Source organism: Cavia porcellus, unplaced genomic scaffold, assembly GCF_034190915.1.
Source record: "Cavia porcellus strain 051 isolate PalLab524CR breed Dunkin Hartley unplaced genomic scaffold, mCavPor4.1 scaffold_12, whole genome shotgun sequence".
Lineage (NCBI taxonomy): Eukaryota > Metazoa > Chordata > Mammalia > Rodentia > Caviidae > Cavia > Cavia porcellus.
This window is the reverse complement of record NW_026947495.1, coordinates 21,191,511-21,207,479: the sequence shown is the minus strand read 5'-3', so window position 1 is coordinate 21,207,479 and position 15,969 is coordinate 21,191,511. Positions and strand designations below refer to the sequence as shown.

The 15,969-nt window shown below is 32.9% G+C and overlaps 1 protein-coding gene across 3 annotated transcripts in view; it reads left to right on the top strand.

Annotated features, from left to right (window-relative positions):
- The window catches only part of Dpp10 (dipeptidyl peptidase like 10), a 1,298,333-nt gene that overhangs the window by 990,816 nt on the left and 291,548 nt on the right, over positions 1–15,969 (top strand). For all 3 annotated transcript variants that reach the window (XM_063258966.1, XM_063258965.1, XM_063258967.1), the window contains exon 5: positions 8,615–8,689. In XM_063258966.1, coding sequence (XP_063115036.1) covers positions 8,615–8,689 — 75 coding nt within the window. The remainder of the gene's footprint in view (positions 1–8,614; positions 8,690–15,969) is intronic.

The window sequence follows — 15,969 nt, the reverse complement described above, 5'->3', positions numbered from 1 at the left end:
GAACTAAAGTATATATGGACATTCACAAAAGAACCACGTATTGTCGAAGAATAAAATGCTTAACATAATTTTTAAACAGAATATTTAGGCAAAAAGTGATAGTAGTTTGTAACTATTATATTGGCAAAGTTTAATGCTGATATTACCAAGTATTGCAGAGCCTCTAAGACACTGACCCCAGCAGTGTAGTTTGTGTGAAACTTGTCATTAGCCTGTGAGGTAGAGCGCTCACATATGGTTCCATCTGCTTGTTCCTTCTAACCTCTCTAGGTATTCACTGAAGCAAACATCTGCATGTGAAACAGGAAATGAGGATAGGAATGTGTAATTAGTCACAGATGCAAACAACCAGTGGTATCGTCAGCTGTGCTTCAAAGCTAAAATAGACATTTTCTGATAATAGAAAATAGAGAATGACTTTGAACTTTGGACCATTACAATGCAAGTTTAGTAAAGAACAACTTTTAAACTAATGCACCATATTAATAAACTTTAGACTGTTTGGTTTCAGGCTATTGTCTATCTCAATTTGCTTTTCTACATGTAATTTTGCTTGTTTGTCTATTATCTAACCTTACATCATTTTGAACATTTAAAAAAGCAGTCCATAATCTTTTTTTTTACTTCTCTTTTGCTACTACTCAAAATTCCATTGATAGTTTATATATCTCTTCATTTAAGATATTTCACTTATTTTCATAGTAGAATATTTCTTTATTTTTTATTTTGGCTGTACAAAGTATGTAACTCACAGCCTTGCATACACTAAGTAAAGAATATTCAGTTTTCTTAAAGTGAGGTTCATGGGTAGATAGTTCCCTTTCTTTATGTGTATTACAATATATTTCTTGTCTATTCACATTCAAATTTAACTGGTCCTGTATTTCATTTGTTAATATTAATTGTATATTATGATTAATATTATTTTAAAGGACAAACATTATTAACCAATTTAAAGGCAGCAAATCAAAAGGAGTAAGTAGACATCAATTATGATATCATTGAAAAATATAGAACATATCCAGTCTTCTACAGATAAATATATTTTCTAGTTACTAGTTTCTTTCCCTCATTCTTTTGAATTATGAGTGGAAGTGTTAGCGACATAAGCAATAAAACCTTTAAACTATAAGAAAGATGGATCAGCTTTCAAGATTTACTCTTAAATAATTATTATTTTCTTGTTTCTCTTTCATTTAAAAATATTCAGCCATGTTGATATTTTTAATTTTATATTTAAAAAATCATTGTTTCCTTATTTTTATTAATATGAAAATAGCAAAATTCACATAGCCATCTTTTTCTATAGTATATATCATATATATATATATATTTCTTGTCTATAAAATATTGCTGACATATTTTAAATACATCTGTTTTCAAATATTTACTCTATGAATTAGTTTTATTAACTCATATTCCCTAAATTTGGCTCAGAAGATGCAGTATCAAGAATGAGTTGAGATACACTGCTATAGGAAAACCCAAGTGCACCTATCTTATTTTATTTTATAAGCATAATAGAAACACATTTTTAAATCCCATCATGAGAAAACTGATTCAGAAATTGTATAGGATTGATTGGTAAAATTTTCAGTTTTTACTTTCTTTTGATGTATTATTTAATGTATTTGTACTTCAATGTGAACACACCATTTAAGAGAAAATACATTTTAAATACATAAAGCATTGAGACAATTTGAAGAGTTATTAGAAAAGCATAAACTGAACTTCACAGAAATACTTGTACAAATACGCAAGTTACAAATATCTCTTTCTTTCTTTAGCCATAGTTTTTCTAGATTATTGATGTTTTTAGTTGATGAAAAATTAGTTCTTTTCAAAGTTACTTTTTATGACTTGTTTTTATATTATTCATAGAATTCAGTGAACATTAATTTTCAAATTCTATTAGAAATAGAACTTGTCTTTTAAATGTTTTATTGTATGTCCCATAACCTAGTCAGTAGAATATTATTTTGGCTGTTCATGGTCATTGAGCAATGAATATCTATGCAACATACTCTACATTTGTTATTAGTTACTGATTCAACAATATTAAAAACTACAAACTTGTTTCATGGTATTGTCTCTATCGATTTTTTTTATAACAATTTCTATTCCTATAAGGATAGAATGTGTAGGGTCAAGGAGAAAAAAACAGAGAAAAGCTATCATGCTCATACAACATGGATGTTGCAGGTGTCAAGTTATAATTTAATCATTATCTCAAGTTACTGTGTTGCATGAAAAAAGAGAACATCAAAACATGCACTATAAAATGTTTGATTTTAAAAATTTCTGGCCTATAAATACATTTATGGCTGCAGAAAACAAATTATAGCAGGTTTAGGGGTAAATGCAGAACTCTATACATGTGCCTCCTTCCTGTTTCTTTTATTTCGAGCTCTCCAGGTCAGAAGTATTGACCTTTGGCTTCCTTTCATGGCTTCAGTTTGTTCATTTTAGTTTCCAGCTCCTTGTATCATTCCATTTTTAAATTCTTAAATGAACAGGAACATTTTTCTTCTCCAACTTGCTTCAAATCAGCTAACTTTCTAAGATGCTCCCCTATGTTTAAGCTAGGGAATTAGAGCGTTTATTGATTGTGTTATGAAAAAGCTTGTTTATATTGTGTACTTAATTACTGATTTTAAAAATTAATATTTTATCTTTCTGGAATTAGAGATGGGTTCTCTTTGTCAATTATTAATAAAGTAGTAATGAGATTTGGTAGTGAGGAAAATTGTACTCACATTGAAATGAACATAGAGAGGCTGTTAATACATCTGTGTGCAAGCTGTGCGCTTCGGTCAGAGGAGGGTGCTGAGGTGCAGCTGAGGAGCAGAAGGGAAAGCTCGGCAGGCCTGAAGTCCTGCCTTATCGTTCTGTGTGCTCGCCATTCTCTGCGAATGCAACTAGACTTTCAGGCCTAGAAAGTTACTCAGATGACTCCTCTGAACCTGGTTGTTTTTCCTTTTTGTGAGTGGGGTACCTATACATAATTTCCTCTCCAGCTTTAGAAATTCACGATGATACACATTCTGAAGACACAATTCCTGTGTATTTCCTTAGCAAGTGTGTGATTTGTAATCCCACATTCTGATTTTCTCTTCTTCAGTTATTTCAGCCTCAATACCTACAAACACATGTTTTATATCTCTGGCCCTCTGACGTTTAAGCTTTTGTTTAATGATTTTTTGCCGCGATCTTAAGTAGCTGATATTTTGGAACACCTTCTTTATCTTATTTCTATCTCTGCTTATAACATTTCTGACAACAATCGATCATTGCAATGAAGCCTTTTTAATAGGGGCATTACTGAGGCAATAAAAGATGTAAATTGCCATTCCAAACAACCTAGAAGAGCGATCGAGAAACAGTGATCAATTGTTATATGAATTTTATGTATAATAATATACATGTGAGATCAGATAAATCAGTCCAGATAAGAAAGATAGGAAGTCTTAGAAAAGGAGAATTAGAATGAGATTTTAATGAAGTACATTCTGAAAATAGAGAGCAGAGGCATAAAGGTATTACAGTAGGTGAGCTGAGAGATTAGTCTTGTAGAGAGAGAAAACACATACATTTCAAGAATTAAAAATAGTAGCAAATGGTACTAATTACTGCCTTTTTGTTGTTGCACCGAAGTAGGGCATATTGGTTGAGGAAGTCTCTTTTGTCTTTACAGGTAGGGATGGAGTCTCATGGAACATAAAGTTTCATCTAATCTTCCTTATAACTCTGAGAAACGAGGCTCTCAGATAACTGAAACTTGCAGCTTTTGAACATTTCTTATTTGATGTCCTTCAGGGACCTGTTCACTCCTTCAGAGACCTTGATTTCTCTGTTCTTCTAATATAAAACAAAAAATGTTTTATTTATATTAGAGTCTCCCAATTCTTCCTTAACTTTGACATTGCTTGGATAAATTGCCCTGAGAGCCTTCAACCAGATTTCATGAACTCAAGATATCAGATATGGCTCAATTTCCAATCACTGTCTAAAGTAAAATTCTAAATGTTAATTGGATTTTGCTCCTTCCTTTGCTAAAACTTGCATCATTCATATGCACAGCAACTAGATCTGCAACACTCCTATTGGTAATAATGCAAAGACTGTTAATAGTAACAGTTATCTGTAGCACCACTTTCTATCTTTCCAGGAATCTTTTAAAGTTACTTACACATTTTCTGAAGGTTATTCTCATAATACTCTATAATTGCACTTAACTTGAGAATAATGGGCCATAAAGCTCTTACATTGTAACTGAATGGATGAAATTGTGGATGTCTCTTCTTAAAATCTCTTATCATTTTCTTCCTTCCTATTAGCAAAAATTAACAAGGAGTGGGTAGTCCCTGTACATATTTGAATCCCAGGAAGTAGTTTGTTCCCATATATATTTAAAGGTTTGCCTCTAAAATTGTATTTTAATTTAACACTTTTCTTTCTAGTTCTATCATGGGCTGTAGAGGGCCATGCTGCTTGTCTTACCTTGCTTAATATGGAAAGGAAAACACTGTGATGGACCTTCTTTCCCAATCTGAAGTCTTCAGTGTTGCTGGTCATGAAATGAACATTCAAGGAATGAATTATGGTAGAATGGAATGATTTATGCAAATGAGCCTATCACAGAATGTCCCCAGAATATCTGAAAGCATACATGAGTTTTTCAACTCTTTCAAATGTCTTATCTTTCTTGTTTAATTGGTCTGGTAAACCACCTGCATATTTCCTCTGTTCATCTTGCTTTACCTGGATTTTAATGCTTCTCTGGTCTCTGTCAAGGGTCAAATACTCACTGTTATGCATCATTGCTGAATACTGGTAATAAGCACACCAAGCAGGTTTTTCTGCTTCCTTTCATTTCAGTAGTAATTAAGTTGTTAACCATGCAGGTAATATAATAGCGTTATTGGAAATAATCAACTTCCCCAAACACTAATTTGAAAATATATCAAGTTGAGACTCAGCCAGACTTATACAAATATCTGCAATTAAGGTCATTGTTGACAAAGAGGTTTCTTGAAGCTGCTGGAAAGAATTAGGTCCACAGAGTCAAAGAATGACAATATTAACGGATTATATTTTGAGAGCTCCCAGTATCCCTTGACTAAACTCCCAGAGTGAGTTTCTGACAGTTATTACCAATAAGTCTCTCTGCAGCACCAGTTAACTACACACAACTCTGAATTCAGAGAGAATTCAACAGATTGGGCCCTTGAAAAGATACCTGGAAAGTGTCCCAGTTTGTGTGTTGCATAAGCTGGAGAAAGATGGAGATAATTAATAAAGTGCCAGACTGCGTAATTGTGGGAACTGTAAAAGATACTAAAATGTTGTTACCGGAGATACAGACATACCTGTGAAAGTGTGAGGTTAATTTCTGTGAAGAGCATCACATGAGCATGGATAAGGACACAGAGGTGAGAGTTTCTTTAAATAATTCAGACTTAGACAGAGATGATCTCAAAGAAGGAAAAAAAATTGGTTGGTGAGATAATGCAAGTCTTATGGAACAAAACCTTCCTTAATTAACATTGTTTTGCTTTTCTTAACCTTGAGACAAGCTTAACCACTATGATATTAGTGTCTTAATCCCTACAGAAATGATAGCATTGTCCTCTTTAGCCTATTTTAAAATAATAATAGATTTTCTGATACTGTCCCCCTTCATCATTGCTTAAAAGAGTGATACATCTCTTATACTTCAATGCTGGGAGAGACACCGTCATGGCCCTAGATGCATCATCGTCAAATTTCAGTGTACAGTGAGTTAATGAGAGAGACAGACAAGGGAAGAGAGAAATAGAAAAAGAAAGAAGAACACATGTTTTACATGATTCTCCTGAAGAGCACTAATGATTGTTGAGAAATACAAAATTTTTAGCAACTTGAAGATTAAATACTAGATGAGGAATAAGTGCTAGCTGATAGTATTGTTGTTGTCATTTCTATTATTGCTGTAATGAGTGTTCTAAAAAATAAAATAAAATAAAACATTTGGAAGAATTCTTGCCAGTGACCACTCTGACTTCTTGAAAAGATGCGTTATATGCAGAAAGCATGAATCAATGTATGTAGGCAAAATACCCAAATGTCTGTGCTGTCATTGGACAGCATGTCTCTGTACCCACTCTGTTTCCTTTGCATGTCTGGCTCATGGGTCATTCTAGTGCTCTGATAATTTTAATTTTGCACAAGACTCCTGCACTTGAGTCCAACAGATCAGATTAAATTCAAAATGGTATCAATCATGCTAAAGTTCCAAACTAAGAACTAACTTGCTTACTTGATGATGTTAGAACCAAGACAAATGAGAGAAAACAGATTTCCCTAATAAGCTGGCCCAACTGGCATGCAAATGAAATTAGTTTCCACTGCCTTCATCTTTGCAAAATGAAAGATAACCAGAAGTAACCTGATGTTGACTAGCAAGTTGCATTTTTATTGTTCTATGTCTCTATCCTTAATGTACATGAACATCAAATTAAAAATGATCTCATTCATTTTGTTTTTTATATCTGCTCTTTTTAAGCCCATTTTTGACTATGGAAGGAAACTCTTTTCAGTGTATCAGAATTGTTATTCTGTTTTATTGAAGGAAGTGTTGCAAATTGATATTTTTAAATTGTTCTTTTTTATTATTTGAAAATATCAATGAATTGTCTTACAATTGAATTTAATTCTAACAGTAACTACTGCACTACACAAATTAAGGGACTCAGTTTCACAATCCACCCCCATTTCAGATGTCTAAAGCTGTTTCCAGGTGCCAGAGTTACCTGTATTTTATCCAGTATGACTATAAGTTGGGTAATTTCCATTACTGTGTAGGCTGTTTCTTTCAAGTGACTCATAAAGCTCAGGAAAGAGATATATTTATACTTACTAGTTTATTATAGAAGATTTAAAAGGACAACTTTTTAAATAGTTATTCAGGAAAATGTCCTGAGTGATCCTTAGCAGAGAAGTTAGTGTTTCTTTGGAGCTGAGGAATATCAGTCTTCTAGGAATTTAGTATGCTCACAAACCAACTCTAAAATGTCAATATGCAGTTTTGTGGGGTGTGTTTTGTTATGTTTAATATCAAACCATTATTAGTTGGAATTGATGTTTAAATCACTGACAAGAAGGTTGAACTCAAACTTCTCCTCTCTGTGGTCTTGGGTAAAGTTGAAAATCCTGACACTATGCTGACATGATTGACAGAAACCAGTGACTGGCTTCTTCTTGAGGCTATAAATTAGCCCTGTGCATTGCAAGTAATTCTCCCCAACTTATTGTCATATTTCTTTGCATTTGTGGAAAAAGTTTGCTGTTAATAACATTTTTTAAAAATAATTTTTGAAATTGCAAGGGATTTTAGACTTCTGCGCAACAAACATGAAGAAAGAACATACACACTTTTTATTATACTACTCAAACTTTGTAAGTGTTAATTAGTCAGAATTTCTTATCCTGTTCATTGTGTTCTAGGATCACAAGTGAAAGAAAGAAAGGAAAGCAGAAACTATGACTTTAGCTGTTCTGTTTTTCATGGAGAGCACCTTATATATAAAATTATTTATGCCTTTGCAGTATTTCTTTGCAAAACACCATATTCTCTACCTAGTTTCCTTAAACTACTGATATAATTTATTTATTGTTGTTTGTATTTATAGTCTTTTGATAATGTATAAATGGATTTTCTTGCCTTCTCTTTGGGGATGAATTAGACAAATACCTCTATTTCACATAAAATAATTTCTCCACCTCAATGTACCTCTCTTTCTTCTTGTATTTTAAAATCATTCTGTAACTAGAACTAATCATTCTGTTTAATTTTTAATTTTAGACTCAATATCAGTTGGGTACAGTGTAGTAGTTTGTTCTCTGGCATCAAATGCAATCATTTTTGTATTCATATTTTAATCTATTTTACCCGTGTTTCCTTTCCTGTATTTAATTCTTATTCTTAATACTGTCAACCAGAAACATCATAGAAGCACAGACATAGACAATTATGACACACAGAATGTCAAAATCTTTTATTTTTAATTCACCCAACACACAAATGTGAAAATGTTTTGTTCCTTAAAAGTTTTAGTGCACCTTTTTTGTAATAAGAAAAGTATTTACCTACCTTTTTTTGGTCATATGGGGAACTGAACAAAGGTCTTGCACGTGCTAGACACACTGTCTACCTTTGAGCAACAGAATCAGTTCTATTTTATTTTATTTTATTTTTTGTTGTTCTTTCGTTTTGTTTTAAGGCGGACTCCTAAAGTTGCCCAGGCTGGTGCTGAATTTGCAATCTACCTGCTTCAACCTCCTGAGAAGCTATTTCATGAGTTTACACTGTACCTGGACATAAAGTTCCTTGAGGAGAAAGCATATAATGATATATTGCCTGTTTCTTTCTACCAAATTGCTTAATTTGACCTATTCAATTTTTCTATTCATTTATGTAATCGTAGATATACTCATTGATGTGCATATTTGTAACAAGTCTGAGAGTAATAAATTTGTAGTGTAATAAGTATATATGTATTAATTTTTCTGTTATTCAATTAAGATAATTGCTTTATCTTTTTTCTTTCTTTTGTTTCTTCTTCTTTTTTCTAAGGTAACCTTCAAGGCATCAAGATACTCAGTTTCACCAGATTTAAAATACGTCCTTCTGGCATATGACGTAAAACAGGTAAGGAAGTACCCTTCTTTGAGGAAAAACATATTGTGATGCATTGTGGTGAAAATTTATCATTTTATTTCCCACCTGTGCAACTAAGGGAAACTTTGTGCATCCAGTAAGTGCACAGGAGACAGTCATGGTCACATTGTTTGAGGAAAAGTTAAGAATAGTATCCTTTTTCCATACCTGGCTAACAACTATATTTTCATACCTGGCCAACAACAACATTTTCAGGTACCCTTGTGAATGTGTCAGGGTTTGACAAATTTAAGACAATGGAGACTTGAAATTTTCAAGCTGGATTTTCTGTATATTTGAGTGTCATTTTTGTGTATATAAGAGACTTTTCTTCTGGCTGTAATCTGAAATGCATTATGTTTGTTTGGAAGGGACTGATGAAAACATTGTTTTAGATTATGGTCAATGGATTGAATGGTGTTATTTAAATGTAAGCTTTGTGGTTGTAGACAATTCTGTAAGTGGGGCAAGCCATAAAATTAAATCTGAGCAAATAAAACAGTCTAATTGCAATTAGTGTTTTATTATTCCATTTTAGCTCTGGAGTACAATTAGAGCAATATGTATGGTTGTTGAGTTCTTTGTACACAGATATAATTTGCACCTGTTAAAAAGCAAAGGAAGTGTTGGAAAGGCAATTGAAAAGATTTGTTTCCATAGAGAGTAACTGATTGGAAATCATTCAAGAAAGTTTTATGTGCTTTAAGACACAATAAAAATTTATTGACTTAAGGCGGGTTGTCTCACATAAGGCTTTGAAAACCTTTCAATACATTAAGTTTCACAGTTCAAAAGAGCTATTATTTACAGATTTTAGATTTTTTTAGAGCTGCTGTATTTTGAGAGATGTCTATATTTTTACCTAAAATAATTAAATTACAATAAATATGATTGGACTATTATTGTAATGAAAGGAATCCTTTCCTCTTTACATATCATTCCATTTTTCTTAACTTTTCTATGTTATCTGTACTCATGAATTTTATAAATCATTTGTTATAGTAATAAAAATATTGACTTTTGTTGACAAAATATTCAAAATATTGAAGTGTTAAAAATGATATATTGAACCTGAAGAAATTAAATTTAAAATGATTTCTCTCTTACACAGTGAACTTTTACTAAATCAGATTTCAATGACTAAAACTGGCAGCAAAAGAGACAAAAAAATTACAGAAAGAGAATATTGAGTTCAGAAATACCTTTCTACAAAATTACCATTAATTTAGTTGCAAGTGTAGGTCAGTGAATGAAAAATAGTCTTCATCAAAGATTCTGGAGGAATGAATATCCATAGACCAACACTCTAAAAACAAACAAATAAAAACGGAAAACACATACACTCACATTCAAAATAAATAAGCCATGTTGACCTAAGTTTCACACTTTATACAACAAAAGGTTCAAAATATACAAAAGATAGTTAAGACATTTATGCAGCTAGTTTTTCTTAGTTTTTTAAAATGGAAGGTTTGTGCTAACGTTTCGATAATATTTTACCCCAATATCTTATCCTGTGTCTGAATAACTACTATGAAGATAAAAGTATGCCATGTATTAATTATTGTTACTCTCCTATTTGCCTGCTTTGAACCCCTTATATTTCTATTCTCCTTCTGTTTAAAATAAAACATTCATCATGAATTTAAACATAAAATATAAATATAAAACCTTAGTAAAAATGACATAAAATATTTTTGGAATCTCAGACTGGAGAAAGAGTTCTTAAATTGTACCAGAAAAAAATATTCTATTGATCTGTGAAAGATCTCACTCTGAGAATGAAAATACAATCTACAGGCCAACAAAATATCTTTTCAGTTCATCTACTTAATAAAGCATTAATGTTTATAAAATAAATTCTGCTTAAAACCGAACACGTAAAAGCAGTAACAACAACAACAACAACAAAGAAATTGTAAAATCAGAATCTAGACCCAGAAATTAATAAATATCTCAAAGGAGAGGTTGTACAAATGATCAACCAGCATATGAAAATTTTTCATCACATTAGAATAAAATCAGAGCAAGTTAACACCACTGGAAAATCACTATGTACATACTACAAAGAAGTCTAAAATAGATAGATTAGAAAAAAGATAGATATATAGACATAGACAAAGACATAGATATAGGTATATATAGAGAGATAAATTTAGAGATACAGATAGATAGAGTAAGATAAATACACAGTTACAGAAATTCAGATATAGATATAGATATAGATACAGACACAAATACAGATACAGTGATAGCATCAAAAGATAGAAAGCACACCAGGAATATATGATGCAGTATATCTAGAAGGTTTTTTGGTAGTTTTTTTTTTTTTAAAGAAGATAAACATGAAACTACCATCCAACCTGGCAATTATATTCAAGATATTTATCCCTAATAAATAATTCCATGTTCACCTATATCTGTATACAAATATTTATAGTGGTTGTATTTTTAATATTTATTTTAAATAGATTAATACAACACAATAAAAATAGAACAAAACAGTAAAAATCATATAGGATTTCAAAACAAAGTGATAGGGATTTAACTATAATCACTATATTGTGTATTGTTATCTAGAAAATAGTTGCTCAGATAATAAGACACAGGCATGCATGACAGATCAAACAATATAAGCAATCAGTTTCTACAAAGGATGGCTATTATCAAGAAATCAGTAACTCACAAATGCTGGAGAGGCTTCGGGGGAAAAAGGAAATCTCCACTGTTGGTAGGATGTAGACTAGTGAAATCAATGTGGAAATCACTGTGAAGCTTCCTTAAAAGCCATATTTTTAATAACCAAAATTTGATATAAAACAGTTGCTCTTCAATGAATAAATGGTTCAACTGTGGTACACTTGTACAATAGAATACAATACAGAAATAAAAATAAATACATTTCTCATTTATGCAAGGACTTTCATGAATCTCCAAGATTGGATCAGGTTTAAAAAGTCAATCCCAAAATCTGATTGACTGTGTAATTCCTTTTATATAATGTTCATGAAATGAGAACATTGTATAAATGGGTAATAGATGAGTAGTTTTGATGGGAAGAGAAAGAAAATACATAGAAGTGGCTTTTTACTTTCTGGAACAATATATCTCTTGGTAGAGACAGGTATATTCTTCATCATAACTATACAAATAGCAATTGGATGGCTTGTCATCTTGTAATATAGTTTTGTAAATTGTAACTATTAGTGTGAACTAAGGCATCATTCACTATTACGTTTTTATAAATATACACAAGTCTACAGTGAACTCCAAATAAAATCTCTCAGTTTATCATGTTATAATTGAAGACAATTACTAAAAGTAAAACTTTCAATATATAAAAAGTAGTTCAATTTATTTCAAAAAATGTATGAATTATACAAAATCTTCAGTTTTTGCCTTACATAAGTTACTGGAAAGAGATGAGAAATATTTTAATACCCATTTTCATGTTTATACATCTATGCAGATCTGATACAGTTTTCAAAGATTTTTGAGAAAGATTAAAAATAGAAAATGATCACTTATTAAACAAATGTGTGTTATTAGTTTAAATGCTTTTTTATACCTGTAAATCTAATTCGAGCAATTTTTAGTTTTTGTTTTTTTTTTTTTTCAGTTTATCCTAGATAGAACCGTTAATAACCAACTTCCAACCATAAAAAACCGAATTTGGTTTTTCATATTTTTACTTAAACACTACATTTTGGTAATTTAGATTTATATTTCAATGAAAACAATGTGACACATAAAATATAAAGTGCAGGTTGGGGCCAGTAATATTGCTCAGAAGTGTAAACTCCTGCGTGACAATTGCAAGGTTCTGAGTTCAAGTCCTGGTACAAGAAAAGGCATATTGACTTTGGACATAGTGAAAACACAGCATAATTAAAGAAAAAAAATCAACAAAAAAATTCTTACAGTCCAAGTTCATATCTTAATATACATTGTTAACTTTGAGAAAAATAAGAATACTTTATAAACTCTCTCTGAAAATTAGTTTATTTTAATATACAGTGGTTAAATTACATTTCACAGCCTTGCACAATTTCATTTATTCATTTTTTGAATTATCTTCCATATCCAAAATGTTGGACTGGTTATCACATGTAGATATTTATGTGTAAAATTGAACCATCTACTCAAGAGCCTACAACCAGTAAAGACAATATGACTACACCTTGCACATCTACCACATTGTGTGATGCACAATATGTATGGGAAAATCAAAGACAGAAATTTCCACTCTAGGTAATCATGTTGGAAAGAAAGCATATTCTGGCTTTGAAGGGTAGGCAAACAGAAATATGAAATATTCCAGTTGGGCAATCAGCACAGAAATTCATGGAAAGGGCACTGTCTTCGAGGGACCACAGGCAGTTAGATTAACCCACAGGTGGAAAATTTGTAAGGAAATAAACATGTCTGTACATCTGCTCCAGCTCAAATATATATACGAATGTCAATATACAATTTATACTAAGGAAAAAATGAGATAGATTTAAATTCAGTGAATGGCATTGTTATTCTCTCTCTCTCTCTCTCTCTCTCTCTCTCTCTCTCTCTCTCTCTCTCTCTGTGTGTGTGTGTGTGTGTGTGTGTGTGTGTGTTACTGCCTGGGCATACATAGACATAATGCCCTTTAACAAAACTTGGGGAAAAAGCAGTCATGCAAAATACAACATCCAAACACATACATCAAAATTTATTATTTTATGTGCATTATTCTTTCTGTGCCTTTTTACTTATAAAAGTAAAGAAATAAGAATCATCACTTAAGCATTGTGTTAGAAAAACGCTATTATTCTGATTTTAGAAAGGAGAAAAGGAAGTCTCAGAGAAGCTGGAAAATGAGGATCACACATTTAGAAATTGATTCAAAGTTTTTAAAATAGGGAAGAATAGCTGCATACTAATGAAGTGCTTTGTATCTTCATTCTAAACCATATTGGCTGAATGAAAGAACCTCAACCACAATGTTGTATTCCAGAAAAACTCAGATTTTCCTATTGTTGGACCTAAGCTGTTTCAAATATTTCTTTTTTTTTTTTTTTTTTTTTTTTTTTTTGTACCGAGGATTGAACTCATAACCTTGTGCCTGCCAGGCAGTCACTTGTGCCACTTAGCTAAATCCCCATCCCCAAAATATTACATACTTTTAAAATGTTTTAAGGACTGCAGAAATAGTTCAATGTTAGAGCTTTACCTACCATGCAAGAGGCCCTGGGTTACATCCTTATGAGTTCTGAATGAACAGATACAGTACAGTTTAATGCATCAAAATCCACATAATATAAAATTAACAATGCTAAATTGTGTAGTTCAGTGACATTTAATTAATTCACAGCATGTATAAACACCATCTCTATTTCCAATGCATTTTATTTGTTCATTTATTTTTGATACTGATGCTTAAAAACAGGGCTTTACCTGTCCATAATTTTTTAGTCATTTTTCCATTGCATGACAATCAGGCCTTTGTCACTTGTGCTCCAATATCCACAGGAAGGTGATGAAATTGCTTGCATGTAGTCTTGCTCTGCGTGAACACACTGCAATGGTAGGAAGACAAGACATTAAACTATACCATGATCTTCACTGATGAGATGGGAGCAGGTTACACAGGACTTTAGAGAAGGAGCAGGGCACACAGGACTCTCAAAAAAAAAAATACACCTAGGTGAATGAGAAAATTGATGGAAGTGAGGAAAAACTGAATTGGAAAAATATTCCAGATAAGAACAAAAACATAAAGATCATAGCAAACACATGAAAAACAAGAGAGACAGAGACACAAACAGAGAGAGAGAGAGAGAGAGAGAGAGAGAGAGAGAGAGAGAGGAGGTGATAGGAAGATGGATTCTGTTTGGGATAGAGAGTCTGAGGCACTGAGAGAAGGCATTTAACATGAAGCCAGTCATAAGGGTCTGGAGGTAAGGGATGTCCAGGGATGGAAGTATAGATGTGAGAAATAGGAAGGGATAGTTTAAAAATGTGTAAGTGGATTAAACCAGTCAGGAAGGGAATAAAGAATGAAAATAACACTTCAAATAAGGATGTCAAAGAAAAAAAAAAAAAATGAGCCCAAAGGAAACTAAGCCCAAAAGGAAAAAAGTATAGAGGGGCCCAGAGCACACACAAGAACATGTGGCATGTGAACAATCAAGACATAGCACTGAAATCAAGGTGTGTAGGTAAGTTTGGGACTAAAATATCTAATGATGGCAGAAGAAACATTCCTGGTGAACCTTTAACGGACTTTTCTTCCTTGTCAAGATAATTTCAATGACTTACGAGTTATTTGGTTTCGCATTGTTTTAGGCTGTGTCTTTCAAAAATGTACTTCTTAGACATTGGGAGACACAGCATACCGTATCTCAACATTGATTTTCCTTCCCCACCTACATAACACCATCAACCCTGAGGTAACCAATGGGAAGAGGTGGGGCTGTGAGGATGGACACATGGCAGGCTTATGGAGATGTGTGGCAATGGGTTGTTATAGGACAGAGAGCAAAATAAGAGCCCCTGAAGATCTCTCAGCAGAGGGAAACAGACAGATCGTGTTTCCTTGAGTTCCCCTCAATTCACCCCCTAACCAGCTCAGCAGTGGGCCAATCCCGTTGCTAGGTTCTGGACCAAACACTGAACATTCCAGGCCAGCACTGTGGCTCAGGCAACTAGTGACGCAGCCTTGTGTGATGGAGTGGGCAGCCACAGTAGGTATTTTGACTCTTCTCTTGATTTCATGGAGAACTTTTCATTCCATTAACAGTCGGTTGGGAGTGAGGAGAGAAAAATGGCTTGCTTTCTAGCTTGCAAAACTCATTAAAGAAAAGTGCCAGTTCTTGGATAAACTCAGCAATCTTCAGAAAGAAGACAAAGCCATAGAGATAGCTCTCATGAAGGTCTGCCTAGAAGAGGAGACCAGGAGAGCACAGCGTCGTCGGAAGGCAACCCACAAGAAGGTGTTGGTGTCCAGGAACAGAGCCAAGATTCAAGGTCAGATACACCGCCTCCTCAAAAAGTGAAAAGAAGAGCCATCAGAATGTTTTCAACAACAGCAATCAGAAATGGCAGAGATATCCAACAAGATCTGGTTCTTAGCGGAAAAATCAACATCAAAGACATCCAAAATAGCTAACATGAAGCTCGCTGTGTTGAATATGTGCAAAAAGCAGCTCCAGAGAGAAATGGCAGAGGCTCTAAGTGAAAATGACCAACCCCACCATGAAAGCCGCTCACAGCTTTCCCAGGAAAAATCAATGGTG